This window comes from Oreochromis niloticus, linkage group LG7, assembly GCF_001858045.2.
Source record: "Oreochromis niloticus isolate F11D_XX linkage group LG7, O_niloticus_UMD_NMBU, whole genome shotgun sequence".
Classification (NCBI taxonomy): domain Eukaryota; kingdom Metazoa; phylum Chordata; class Actinopteri; order Cichliformes; family Cichlidae; genus Oreochromis; species Oreochromis niloticus.
Window position 1 is genome coordinate 45,735,788 of NC_031972.2, and position 14,323 is coordinate 45,750,110.

The following is a 14,323-nucleotide window of genomic DNA, read 5'->3' on the forward strand; positions in this document are numbered from 1 at the left end:
TACATGTACAAATTGGAGTCTATTAGATAGATATGATACAAACCACTGCAGTGCAGTACCTGTAATACCTACAGCATGTTCTAATCGCTCTAATAGGATATTATGGTCAACAGTATCGAATGCAGCACTGAGGTCTAGCAGGACAAGCACAGAGATGAGTCCACTGTCAGAGGCCATAAGAAGATCATTTGTAACCTTCACTAAAGCTGTTTCTGTGCTGTGCTGAGCTCTGAAACCTGACTGAAACGCTTCAAATAAGCCATTCCTCTGCAGATGATCAGTTAGCTGTTTGACAACTACTCTTTCAAGGATTTTTGATATGAAAGGAAGGTTGGAGATTGGCCTATAATTAGCTAAGACAGCTGGGTCTAGAGATGGCTTTTTGAGTAAAGGTTTAACTACAGCCACCTTGAAGGCCTGTGGTACATAGCCGATTATTAGAGATAGGTTGATCATATTTAAGATTGAAGCATTAATTAATGGCAGGACTTCTTTGAGCAGTTTTGTAGGAATGGGGTCTAAAAGACACGTTGATGGTTTGGAGGAATTAATTATTGAAGTTAACTCAGAAAGATCAATTGGAGAAAAAGAGTCTAACTTAACATTGATGGTACTAAGAGTAGCTGTAGATGATATTACATCTGTGGGATGATTATTGGTAATTTTTTCTCTAATGATAAAAATTTTATTTGTGAAGAAGTTCATGAAGTCATTACTAGTTAACGTTAAAGGGATGGTTGGCTCAGTAGAGCTCTGACTTTTTGTCAGCCTGGCTACAGTGCTGAAGAGAAACCTGGGGTTGTTCTTATTTTCTTCAATCAGTGACGAATAGTAAGATGTTCTGGCTTTGCGGAGGGCTTTCTTATAAAGCAGCAAACTATTTCTCCAGGCTAAATGATGATCCTCTAAATTTGTGACACGCCATTTCCTCTCCAGCTTACGAGTTATCTGCTTTAGGCTACGTGTTTGAGAATTATACCACGGAGTCAGGGACTTTGGATTTGAGGCCTTAGTTTTCACAGGAGCTACAGTATCCAGAGTCGTACGTAGTGAGGAGGTAAAATTATTAACAAGATAATCGACCTCTGTTGGAGTAGCGTTCAGATAGCTGCTCTGCTCTGTGTTGGTACAGGGCATTGAAGATGATAACAGTGGGTGGATTATATTCTTAAACTTAGTTACAGCACTTTCAGAAAGACATCTACTTTGATAAAGTCTACTCTCCACTGCTGTGTAATCAATTATTGTAAATGTAAATGTTATCAGGAAATGATCAGACAGCAGAGGGTTTTCAGGAAACACTGTTAAATGTTCAGTTTCTATGCCATATGTTAAAACAAGATCTAGAGTGTGATTAAAGTGGTGGGTGGGTTCTTTTACATTTTGAGAGAAGCCAATTGAGTCTAATAACAGATTAAATGCCATGTTGAGGCTGTCATTTTTAGCATCTACATGGATGTTAAAATCACCCACAATAATTATTTTATCTGAGCTGAGCACTAAATCAGATAAAAAGTCTGAGAAATCAGAGAGAAACTCTGTGTAAGGCCCAGGTGGACGATAGATGATAACAAGTAAGACTGGTTTCTGAGTTTTACAGCTGGGGTGGACAAGGTTAAGCATCAGGCTTTCAAATGAATTAAAAGTCTGTCTTGGTCTTTCGTTAATTAATAGGCTGGTGTGAAAAATTGCTGCCACACCGCCCCCTCGGCCTGTGCTTCGAGATTTCTGGTAGTTAGAATGACTCGGGGGTGTTGATTCATTTAAACTAACATACTCATCCGGCTGCAACCAGGTTTCTGTAAGGCAGAGTAAATCGATTTGTTGATCAATTATTAAGTCATGTACTAACAGAGACTTGGAGGAGAGAGACCTAATATTTAATAATCCACATTTCACTGTTTTACTCTTTGGTTCAGATGTGGATACTGTATTGTTCTTTCTTTGTGATTTTTTATGTTTAAGTTGTTTATTGCTGGTTTTTGGTTTGTTTTTTGTCTTTTTGGGAGCTGACACAGTCTCAATAGAGATGGGTTTTTGGGGGGGTAGCAGGAGGAGAGAAGCTGCAGAGAGGCGTGTAAGACTGCAACTCTGCTTATTTACAAAACGTATGATGCCTTTTCTATGGCCTGCTTTAACAACGTGCTAACCTTATTTACAATCAATATTGTATGGATGTAATAATGATACTAAAGATACAGAGCGCTGTTAAAAAATAAAAAGAAAGTTTACCCAGGTCATTTTACTTTAAGTCAGTTTACTAAAAGTAAACTGTAAATTAATGTAACATTATGTTACTTATCTTGTAAGATTAGTTAAAAAGAAAAAAAAAAAAAAAAAAAAAAAAAAACAAGTTAGCAGAGGATGGTTTCGATCCATCGACCTCTGGGTTATGGGCCCAGCACGCTTCCGCTGCGCCACTCTGCTGCCCGAACGAGGGCCGCAAAGGACACAGTCTATTGGAGCTCTGCATACGCCCCTCCCACTGTTGTCTTTCGCACAGGCGACGACGATAATGCATTTTACACCACATTTATAATGCTTCGTAGATAATACGCAGTTTAAACCTACCTATCACATTAGTACAACCGACTATGAGAACAACAGCTACCTGCTCCATGGTCACATCCATAAAACATCACGGAGCACTTTTTTTGGTTGTTCCTGCCTTTGTTGTAAAGCACAGTTATTGGCGGCAGAGGGCGGTGTTGCTCATTTTTGTTTCAACATTTGAAACAACAACATTCAAAAGCAAAGAGGCACGTTTAAAAATCTAAATGATTCAATTCTTTAAGTTATATTTGTTTTGTATTCAGTCATACTTTTGAACTTACGTCTCACTATAGTGATGGTCATAAGATCTCACATTTCACAGTACTAATTTCTCTACTTAGAGCATCATCATGTCCTTTCCCGAGATTATCATCAAAGTTGGTTTTCATTGTGTCATTGGCTCAAAGTTGACTCATTTTTATCATGTTTAAATAGCATCAGAATCATTTCACTGGTGTTTGGAAATCAAATGAAGAAATTGTGCCTCTAACAATGTTTTTCATAAGCTCTACAATACAATGACAGTTATTGTTTTGCTGAAATAAAATTTCTGAAAAGTTGGAAATTATTTATAAATTAAATAACCTGTATGTACTGTAATATTTAGATTATGCACATTTAACATCAACATTTGAAAATGATCACGTAGTAGAATTGAGAATTTTCTTTTGGATTGCCAAATTAATGCCATATGTCATTGACACAAAATATTGTCATCTCTGATCACTCCCCTGTCACATTAACCTTAAACATCCAAAATGCAACTAGACCGCAGCAAATATGGAGGCCAACCCTCTACTGTTAGGTGAGAAGGATTTTCATGAATATTTGGAAACACTGATCTCTCTGTATTTTGATGTAAATGACAACTCAGAAACTAAGCCTGCTATGCTTTGGGAGGCCTTTAAGGCCTATTTCAGGGGTACTATTATCTCTTTTGAATCAGCCAAAAGGAAGAGAAACCGGGCTAAGCTCCTTGACTTGGACAAACAAATTAAAGCTTTGGATAAAGAGAACGCCCAAACGCCATCCACTATGCTACATAAGAAAATACAGTCTTTAAAATATGAATATAATAATCTACTCTCAGCAAAAATCAATAAAGCCTTTTTGTGCACAAGCAGAAATACTTTGAGCTTGGTGACAAACCACATAAAATACTAGCAAGACAACTTAGGAAACAAGAACAAGACAGTACAATTCATAAAATTAAAAATAATGCAGGTGAGGCTTTAACGGACCCCAGAGATATTACCAATCACTATTTCCAATTTTATCAAAGTTTATACGCTAAACAAAATATAGATTGTGACTCTATGAAAAAGTTCTTGGATAGCTGCACTTTTCCAAACCTAGGGGAGGATGAACTCGCATGCTTAAACTCAGGAATAACAATAGAAGGGATCAAGTAATAACAATTAGGCTCCTGGACCAGATGGCATCCTCAGTGAATTTTATAAGAAATTTAGTGAGATTTTGTGCCCATACCTGCATAAAACATTTACTTAAGCTCTAGTAGATAAAGTCCTCCCTCCCACCCTTACAGAGGCAATTATAACTGTTATTTATAAAAAAGGTAGGAATGCAGAGAATGTTGGTTCTTATCGTCCCATCGCCTTGCTAAATCTGGATGGGAAACTATTCTCTAAAATATTTGCCAGTAGATTAAGCCCCTTTTTAACACAGTTAGTACACCCAGATCAAACTGGATTTATACCCCAGAGAAATTCATTTTTTAATCTCAGGCGACTATTCAACATTATTTACTCCACTGCCAGACCTAAAGAAGAGTTGGCAGTTTTGGCACTCGACACTGAGAAGGCATTTGACCAGACTGAATGGCCCTATTTGTTCTAAATATTGGAAAGATTTAAATTGGACAAGAAATTTATTTCAATAGTGAAGTTGCTTTATGTCAATCTTCTTACCAACCAGATTCTATCCCCATCCTTTGGCTTATATAGAGCGACAAAACAGGGATGCCCCCTCTCCCCATTGATATTTGTCTTGGCAATAGAGCCCCTTGCTGAAAGCATATGTAAAGATCCAAATATTTTTGGTTATAATACTGATACAACTACTAATAAAATCTCACTCTATGCGGATGATATGTATTTTTAAGCAGATTAAACTACACTTTAATTTGAAGTCTTTGTCCGCTATTACACCCATTGTAGGCAATCCATCTTTTCAACCATCTATTTTAGACAATACATTTAGACTTTGGAAACAGGTAGGATGTTGCACAATCAGTAATCTATACTGGGAGGGTGTCTTTGCCTCTTTCAAGCAGTTACAAGAGATATACAAGCTACCAGGGAGAGACTTTTTTAGATAACTGCAGATAAGAGACTATGTCAGGAAATATGTACAGGGCTTTGAGAGTCTTGACATTTCCGGTCTCGATAAGTGTCTCCAACTTTCACCTCGTAGTGAGAAATGCATCTCTTGCACCTATCAGAATCTAATGTCAGTAAGCCCTGTGACCTCATCCTTTATCAAATCTAAATGGGAAGAAGAATTAGGTATCACAATCGCAGACACTCAATGGGAAGAAGGTTTACAGAATAAATGTAAATAAATGTGCCTATAATGCAGGACAGTGCTTGATTCAGTTTAAATCTTTACATCGTCTACACTTTTCAAGAGAAAGGTTAAATAAAATATACCCTGAGGTCTCTCCTATATGTGAGAAATGCTCCCTAGCTGAAGATATGTTAAGCCACAGTTTTGTTTTTGGTCCCAAGGTTGAAAAATATTAGGCCGACATCTTTGATTCAATGTCTGAAATTCTTCATGTGCAGTTGAACCCTGATCCACTAACAATTATTCTGGGCATCTTTGATGATACTGTGGGAATAGACAGTGCAAAGTGATGTTTGATATCCTATTGTATTATTAATGCAAAGAAACGTATTGTTACTCATTGGAAGAAGAGAGATGCACCCCCCCTTAAAGCTCTGGCTTAATGAGCATGGCAAATTCATTATATCTGGAGCGAATACAATATACTCTTTGTGACAGACTCTCTTCTTTCAGTAAAATTTGGGCAACTCTCTTTACATTTCTGAAGATATAACCAGCAGTTGTGGTTATATAGCGCAATATAGCAGTGGCGGCTCTGTCAGTGCGCCCCAGGGCGGCTGTGGCAACAATGTAGCTTGCCATCACCAGTGTGTGAATTTATGTGTGAATGGGTGGATGACTGGATGTGTAAAGCGCTTTGGGGTTCTTAGGGACTAGTAAAGCGCTATACAAATACAGGCCATTTACCATTTACCATTAGTTATAGTTTTTTGGCTTCTCATTATGACAAACTAGCTGGGCAGCTGGTATTGTGGGCATGTGGGACGGTATTGTATCATATTATGTTATGTTTTGTTATCCTATGTGATGTTAATGTACAAAAACAGAGCAACTATCTGATGCTGTAAATTCTATTGTCATACAAACATGTGAATTGCTCAATAAATATATCTTCGGAAAAAAAACATTTGAAAATGACGTATTTGATATGTGCAGTTTCCAGCTTTGCTGTGTGTCCTGGAGATGCCCCTGTGGGGCTTTTTCCCCATTTGTTAGGCAGCGGCAAACCTGGCTTATTGGCCTTTTAAAACATAGTCTGTTGAGTCTGTTTAATTCCCTTTCAAATATATATAATCCTTGTGTTTATATCATAATGATTTTCAAAAAAGATATATTTTAAATGAAAAGGACAAGCACTTGATTCTAAAGCAGTTCCTCTTACCCTGGTTAACCCTATTGTCCAGCATAAACTGGTCAGTGGCCATCTACAGTAGACTGTGGGATCTTCAATGTATGCAACTATTACAATTTGTTACAACTATTACAATTTGTTTGGCTTCAGCTTAAAAAATAATGTTCAGGTTGGATAATTACTTTACTTTATTTTATGTAAGAAACGGTGACCATTTACATGAAAACCAAATGAAATGAACTGAACTGATAGTTCACAAGATACAGATGCCTGCCTCAAGACCTCTCCTCATCAGACCTATCAAGGCTTTTCAACATCATTCCACCGCGCACCACCTTCAAATCTCTAGGAAAATTAAGATTAGGTATTGTTTGGATACTTTTCTCAGCTACAGTTTATATATTTGGTCTTTCTCTCAGAGAACTGTTTCCCTGTCTTCTTCTCTCTATCTCTATTTCAGTCTCACAGGCTTGACCACATAATGACAGACCTGCTGTGCATTAAAGGACCCTGCCCATGCATGCTCTCCCTGCCACCTCCCTCTTTATGGGCCTTTTTAAGCCTCTCACATAGAGGGGGGGACTACTCTCAAGACGAGGACCAAGCATCTGGAAGGATAGCAAGCTCACAAAGTTGTCTATCCACTTACAGCCAGGATTCCCCTCTCTGAACGCTAACAATGGACAACCATTCCTACAACTTCCCTTCCGACTGCACCCCTCTCACCAACTGCAAATCTGCCCGCAAGCCTGTTGGATCCACTGTCGTGAACATGGGGAACACTGGCAAGAATCCTCCTCGAGACTATCTAGTCTGGTCGCTGTGCAACACCTTGTATGTTAACTTCTGCTGCCTGGGTTTCATGGCGCTCATCTACTCCATCAAGGTGAGGCCTTGTGCTCTTTTTCTTTCTTTCCTTCTGAAAATGTTTTACACTTAATTTACAGACATCCAACAAAGAAGGATCTACACTTTTAACTCAGTCCCAATTTTAAAAAATCTTTTTTATTAATGTATGTTTTTAAATAAAGTAGCCTTCATTGTTGTCTCCAGTTATTTAAACTCTTTATTAAAACATTTTGAAAACAACAAAGGCAGGAACTCTTGGATACACTTGATGAAAAAAATGGAAGAATTTCTATGCAGTGTAAGACTAGACTTTTGTCAGTCTTGAACAGCTTAATGCCAACAAGAACACTGTGTTACTATAATTACCTCAGCCTTCTGCAATGAAACTTGGCACAAAAGCAAGAGTTGTGCCAAGTTGGCAAGGATACCTATAAAACAATGGGCAAAACTCAAGCACCAGTGAGTGGCAGCACCTATAATAACATTTCTAACAGAAGCAGCGGGAACCAGCAATTACATTTTTGACAAACTAAAAAAAGAAAAGTGTTTTCTTTTAGCCATATGTGTAAGTGAGAGTATAAACTGTAAAAAGAGGAAAAATAACCCTGCATCCCCTATCATATTTAAGGTGTGGTTAAAAAATCTGGGGGGAAAATCCTTATAAAATGAATATGGAAGAGTTCTTCATTTAAAAATTGTACATTATACTTTATTTTTTTACAGATTTTTTATGTGTAAAAAGCAGAACAACTTCTAGCTTTTCCGCTGTGTAAAAGTTCTGTTGAAAAATTCTTTGAATTTGATTAAACGCAGTAACATTCTGAAGCATGTAAAGACTTATTGCTGTCTCTGGTCGAATGTCTCACACAGTAGAAAGCAGGAGCGCCCTTTACCACAGGAATGGAGCTGCAGAGAAACATAAAACAAAACAAAAACTTAACACATTTTAAAAAGTTAAGAAATCCTGGAAAACTGCATTTTCAAATCTTGTTTGGAAACACCGTATGACTACCTGGAAATAAAAGTTCCCAAAAATCTCACCACAAAAGGGTGTGTATACCCTTTGTTTAAAAAAATTTTCTGCATGCACACGGTGCAGCTCAGAATCACAGGGCCACTACTGGCTCAGCACTCAGATTAAAGACAGTCACTGGTTCCTTGTCTGGGGAGTTAAAAATGGCATAATTGGTATCTTTCTAATGGGCAAGTACTCATGGGAAATTAGAGAGTTGTATGGAAGGCCCTGGCTGGGTTCTTTCCACAATAAATGGATACACTTAGAAGCAATTCAGTCTGCCCTGGGTCAGCACTGAACCAGATCTGTGGGACATGCTGTCTGTAAACAAAAAGATGATCTGTGTTTTACCTTCTTTATTTACAGTGAACTCATATTATCTTTTTTATGTAGTGCAGACAAAGCTTTAATGTCTCCAGGTGTCCAACAAGACTTATGAGACTGAGGAGTCTTCATATTTAAATTACCAGTTAAAACTGACTTCACCAGAAGTCTTAATATGAATTTGTCTTCATGCATCTTTGCAGGCCAGGGACCAAAAGACTCAGGGCAACCTGCAGCTGGCTCAGGAGTGTTCGGATAAGGCCAAATGGTACAACATCCTGGCAGCCGGCTGGAACCTTCTCATTCCGCTCCTGGCCATCGTCCTGCTTGTCCTCCTGCTCGTCCACTTGGGCTCATCTCAGGGCTCTTTCGACTTCCTCGGAGAAGACGGACTCCAAAACTTCCTGAAACTTTTCAGCTGGTAGATGAAGGCAAAAGATAAGAGTGATATATGAAGAAGGCATTTGATTTAAAACAAGAATATGAAGAATATGAAGAATTTATTACACTCCTTATCTAAATGGGAGTCTGGACTTGGGCTGCCCTCTCTAATCCCTAATCAGCATTAAAATACCATTTTAACTCAAAGGAAATCATGTTAGTGCATTACGACATGATCTCAAAAATGCGGAAAAGTGACCTTAAACTAAAATAAAAATAAAAATTAAGAAAAAAAAAACTTTAAGAAAAGGCATAACAAAAATTTCACACATGGGATCTGAAAAACTAATATTAAAATGTCCCCAATTTTAATGTCAGCCTTACTAGGATTGGTCAGTAGAGATGTGAAGCTGACCAAAGACTGAATAAGTATTAGTATCATATTAAGACTGGGAGCTGAATCAGGTTGAGAGACTGAGCAAGCAGCTACTCTGCATCGTTTTTGTTATTTATTGTATTTATGAGTGAATTTGAATGATCTTTTGTCAGGTTAGAGAGAGAGAGAGAGAGAGAGCGAGAGAGAGAGAGAGAGAGAGAGAGAGAGAGGAATAGCAGAGAGAACAGGGGGCTGTGGAGCTGATGTCTGAATACCACAAGGATGAGAAACCACTGCACAAAAGGACAATCAACATTCATCTTGCATTGACAGTCAAATATATTTTATCTTTCAGCAGGTTTTAAATGTTGTTAGTCACAACACACATTTATTTTTTATCACTATTCCTGTGTTTTTATAAGTATTTTGAATTTCTCTTGCTGTCTTATAAATGAGCTAAATAAACCAGTTACTGTTAACACTGTTAGCACCAAACTTTTATTCTTTTGTTTAAAAAAACTTTTACTCACCTCATCAAAGATCTACAAATGTATTACAGGTCTTTCAGGAACACAGAGGCAAAGAGGTGCTCCATTAAATTGCGGTTTTGCACCTACACCCCACTTTAAAGGTATCATTTTGGGCCTCATATGTAAGCCTGTAGGGTGGTTCTAAGGCAACGGGAAGAGCATGGTTGTTTTCATAGCAGCTGCGAGCCTGCTGTTTGCCAGTTATATACAGCACATCCTATTTCTGGAAGCTGCACAAATGTGCCCTGCAGTTTTGAGGCAGTGCCGACCACTACAGAGGAGTCAGCACCAATGTGGAGGCCTGCAGTGAAGAGGCAACATGGCTCATTTCCACTCAATCTGCTCTTTGCTCAGGCGTTATTACAGACTGAATGGGTCTTGCTCCCTGTTTAGCACTCTGAGACTTCAGAGTCAACATGTTTTTGTTAGTTTACTCTTCTACTGCAGATGGACTCATTAGAACAGCATTAAAACACCAGTTTTAAACAAATTATTACTTGTTCCAATAATGGATAATATATCTGACAACATTCTTCAATTTGCTCTAGCATTGCTTATATTTTAAGGAGTGAAGATTGTACATACAGATAGAGTATACCATGTGATTCAATAAATTTTATTTACATAGCATCAAATCCCAACATCGGTTACCTTAGGATGCCTTATATTAAAAGGTAAAGAACACAGAATAATAAAGATAACTCCTATGACCAAGCACTTGACGACAGTGGAAAAGAAAAACTGCCTTTTAACAGGAAAAAACCTCCAGCAGACGCTGGCTCAGGGAGGGGCAGCCACCTGCACTGACCGGCTGGGGGTTAGGGGAAGGAGACAGGATAAAAGACACACTGTGGCAGAGAACCAGAGATTAATAATAACTAATGATTAAATGAGTGTGGTGTATAAGCACATGAAACACACCCCTCAGCAGCCTAGGCCTATTGCACAGTAACTAAGGATCACCTGATCAAGCCCTGACTATAATGACATATGTTTGCAACAGCCCTCCCAAAATGATTTACCCTTCCAAGTGTTCTCATGTTCAGCTAAGCCCTGGTTATCATGTGCAACCCATAAAAAAGAGAAATCATTTAGAAATGTACGCAATGTAATGTATGTTTTTTTTTTAGCCACACATGCAATGAATCAAACTTGTACTTACATATGTAAAATATACACCCACGAATACCTCGTGGGCAAATCAAACACTAGCCTTTCATATAATTCTTCAGAGGCTCCGTTTGACCTCCTGCAACTCATTTCCCCTCTTTGATGATTTGGGTGTCCTGCTCCTACTAACCTCCCACCTTCTGGACTCCCATCATATTAGCAGCTTTTCCTTTGCTAGCAACTTTATTTATACAGACCCAAATCACAGCCTGTAGCTTCCAACTTTCTATTTTCCTCTTGTGGTCTGAGAGAAATGCTTACAGATGTCTGACCCATGGAGAATTACAGGATAGGAGGCGGCACTGCATAGGGAGGTGGTGCTAACTTCTCCACACTCTTTCTCGCAGCTGAGGCCTGTGGGAGTAAAGACGTGCAGGAGGACTGCATACACTCATGCTTACAAGTCAGTCAGGAGGCGGAAACACTTCTTAGCCGTGAACTTCAGTTGTTTTTTTATAGTTGTGTGAAGGGAACTCGCAGAGTACGAATTTCATTGCTCAGCGTAATCATTGTATTTTGCGGTGTACATGACAATAAACTTCTTGAATCTCTAACATTTACACTAACCTAAACTGCATCATTAGTTTTCCAATTGGTTTGTTAGTGTTTTAGGTCAAAACCAAACCATAAAGCTACCAGTTTATGGCACTGTACCAAAAGTACTTTTACGCAAATTCCAACATGATAAACAACAAAACACTTTTTCAAGACATTTTCTATGAATTAATAAAAACCTTATCATTACCGGACAGTCTTGGCCAATTAACTATCAAATAGTTGAGAGTTGATATTAACTATCAACTTTTTTGCTGTAATTTTACACATTTATGTTTTTATTTAGAACACAGACATATTTCTTTGCAACAGCAGCTTTTTCTGTCACGGAGAAAAACTGACACGTAGTGTTAACATTATTAATCTTTTTCATACATTAAGATACATTATTACATTGCCACCTGAAGCAAACATTTTCTGGTTCAATATCCGGGCTACAAGGGTACTAACCAGGTGTAGAAATTATCAAGATGCTGTGCTTTTTTGTCTTATTTAATGTCACTCTGACTTATCACTTATTTGAGTCTAACCAAAATAGGTGTTCTACAATGTGCTCCAAGATGTATATGATTATGAATATGATTTCTACACAAGACACTGTGGAGAAAAATGTGCTTCAAGTCATTCATAAAGGGTCACATAGTTTCAATGATGTCAGCATTGTCTGTAGGACATGTAGCAACTTCACAGCAATCAGGAGTGGTTTATGGAATCCATCACTGGAGTACGACTTCAGAATTTTCCTACGATACGTTATGGTAGGGTTCCTACAGTATGATCCCCAAAAGTCCAGTACTGGTCATTACAATTCATAATTTACATAGAAGTCAAACTGATTCCCAGATCATTTTTTCTTGTAGCACGGTCCAGGTTTTAAGAGCAAGTAAAGACTAAATTTTGTATCATAACACTCGATAAGCTTTCTTGCCACACCACAGCTACATGTTTTCCCTTTTATGGATAGTGCAGATAGCTGGGCTGTTGTTGTGTTGAAGCAGGACAATGGTCATGTTGTTTTGAATAGTGTTTACATTAAACTGCAGCGCTACAGGAGGGTTAAATATCTCATTGTCTCCTTATTAGCACCAGAATGACCTAACTGAAGTGTAGCACTATGAACATTTACATATAGGGCCAGAATGTAGGTTTGCAACAGCGGTTTATGCCTAAGAGCTCCAAACAGCTCCTTTTGGTGAGTTGATCCAGCAGAAACAGAAGCGTAATGTGAAAAGCTAATTTCTCTTGTGGGTTGGCTCACATATAATTCACGTTAGGTTAACCTGGTTTAAACAAGCAAAAATTATAGCAACCTTTGGTAAGTTACTTGTACAGGATCACTGTGGTCTAAGATGCATTGTGTTTTCTGTGCCTATTTTCTTTTTAAATATATATATATATATATATACATATATATATATATATATATATTTTATTTTATTTTTTTTTTTCTTTTTTACACTGCTGTACACTGCAGCACATTCTGTGTTTCTGCATCCCTACCACTCGCCCAGCATTCAGTGAGTGCCTGACCCCTTGTGGACAGCAAGCTTTCAAAGAAAGAGACTGGCGTCTAATTCACTTATGCAAGAGATTCCTTGGCCTTTTCTAAATAAAAATTTAAAATATAAGAAAAACCTTGGTTTACATCACATCACTGTAAGAGGAAAAAGACTGAAGGTTCATTCATTAACTGTGAAGAGATATAATCTATTATCCATATGAAATGTTTCCAAGCAGCTTTCATACATCTATCAAAAAAGTCTCATTAGCTCAAAGAAGTATTCAAGAATATGTTTCTGTTTTGTAATTCTGTTTCAACTTGATTTTAAACTCTGTTTTGGACTCTTTATCTTCATGTTACCATTTTTCTTTAAAGAAGTAAATAATCAGGCATCTCCCACATTTCCACCAATACAGACAGTTCTTAGAGAACAACGTGTACTTTTATCATTTTATGTGCACTATTGTGCAAGAGTCTTTTGTTTCCAAAGTGTAATTCTTTGAAGTGGTCTTAAGCAACAGTTCAGCTTTATTAAGGTCTCACATTTTTCTTTGGGTATTGGCTGGTTCACTCATTCTCAGTCTAGACCTCATACCCGGCACTTTTGTTACCAGCGACCTGTCAGAAAAACACATAATTTGTTCCCTTTTCTTGTGAATTTATGAAAAATATGAGCAATATCACAGTTTCACAGGCATAAGATAGTATTCCAAAAGAGCTACTATGCAAAAAATTTAACATATCTTTGCATTGTAGTGTATCTTTAAAGAAATTTAAGGAAACTAAACAAGTGGAGGACAAAAGAAGATGTGACAATTCAAAACTATTTAGAACAGATGAAAAGTCATATCATTCAAAAAAAAAAAAAAAATCCAGCAAAGACTTCATACACTGACTGTTTGCCGAAGCCTCATCACAAATGGTATGAACGGGTGGCTGTCAAGAAGCTCATTTCAGTTCATTTCATCTCAGTTCAAATTACCATTGATATGTTTGGAGGAGGTCAGGGGAGAGGTACAGCAGTGAGTGTCTACAGCCATCTGTAAGACAGGCTCTGTCATAGTTTGGGGCTCCATTTCAGCCAGTGTTGTTGGGGAAAACCTCTCAAAACCCGCTTATTAGTCAAAGTGACTCCAACATCATCTGTTCTTGCCAGGTAAAGACAATATGTTGCAATATCTGGCACTCAATAAGGGCTCTTGCTGGACGTGATCACACCGTGGCTCACATTTTTCTAAGAAACTGTGTGGCTGAATAAAAAGGACATGAAGCTTCATTCACAGTTTTTAAGTAAACGTTTTCATTCATTGCATTTTTCTGCATGTAACGTCAGCACTTAGTTTTTTAAATT

The 14,323-nt window shown here is 37.8% G+C and overlaps 1 protein-coding gene and 1 non-coding gene across 2 annotated transcripts; one reads left to right on the forward strand and one right to left on the reverse strand.

The window, feature by feature from the left end:
- Positions 1–2,355: 2,355 nt before the first annotated feature.
- Positions 2,356–2,427, reverse strand: trnam-cau (transfer RNA methionine (anticodon CAU)). The gene has a single exon. It is a non-coding gene; the product is annotated as a tRNA-Met (tRNA).
- Positions 2,428–6,759: 4,332 nt separating this feature from the next.
- Positions 6,760–9,695, forward strand: LOC100712361 (interferon-induced transmembrane protein 5). The gene is made up of 2 exons (XM_003443842.5): positions 6,760–7,157; positions 8,663–9,695. Exons 1-2 carry the CDS (start codon positions 6,951–6,953, stop codon positions 8,882–8,884), a joined length of 429 nt encoding a protein of 142 aa, XP_003443890.1. The 5' UTR covers positions 6,760–6,950; the 3' UTR covers positions 8,885–9,695.
- The last annotated feature ends 4,628 nt before the right edge of the window (positions 9,696–14,323 follow it).

Bases quoted from the DNA above. Each gene is read 5' to 3' on its own strand.
- LOC100712361 (XM_003443842.5), top strand. From the start codon at position 6,951: ATGGACAACCATTCCTACAACTTCCCTTCCGACTGCACCCCTCTCACC. The intron at 7,158-8,662 runs GTGAGGCCTTGT...GCATCTTTGCAG, and splicing joins CGCTCATCTACTCCATCAAG to GCCAGGGACCAAAAGACTCA.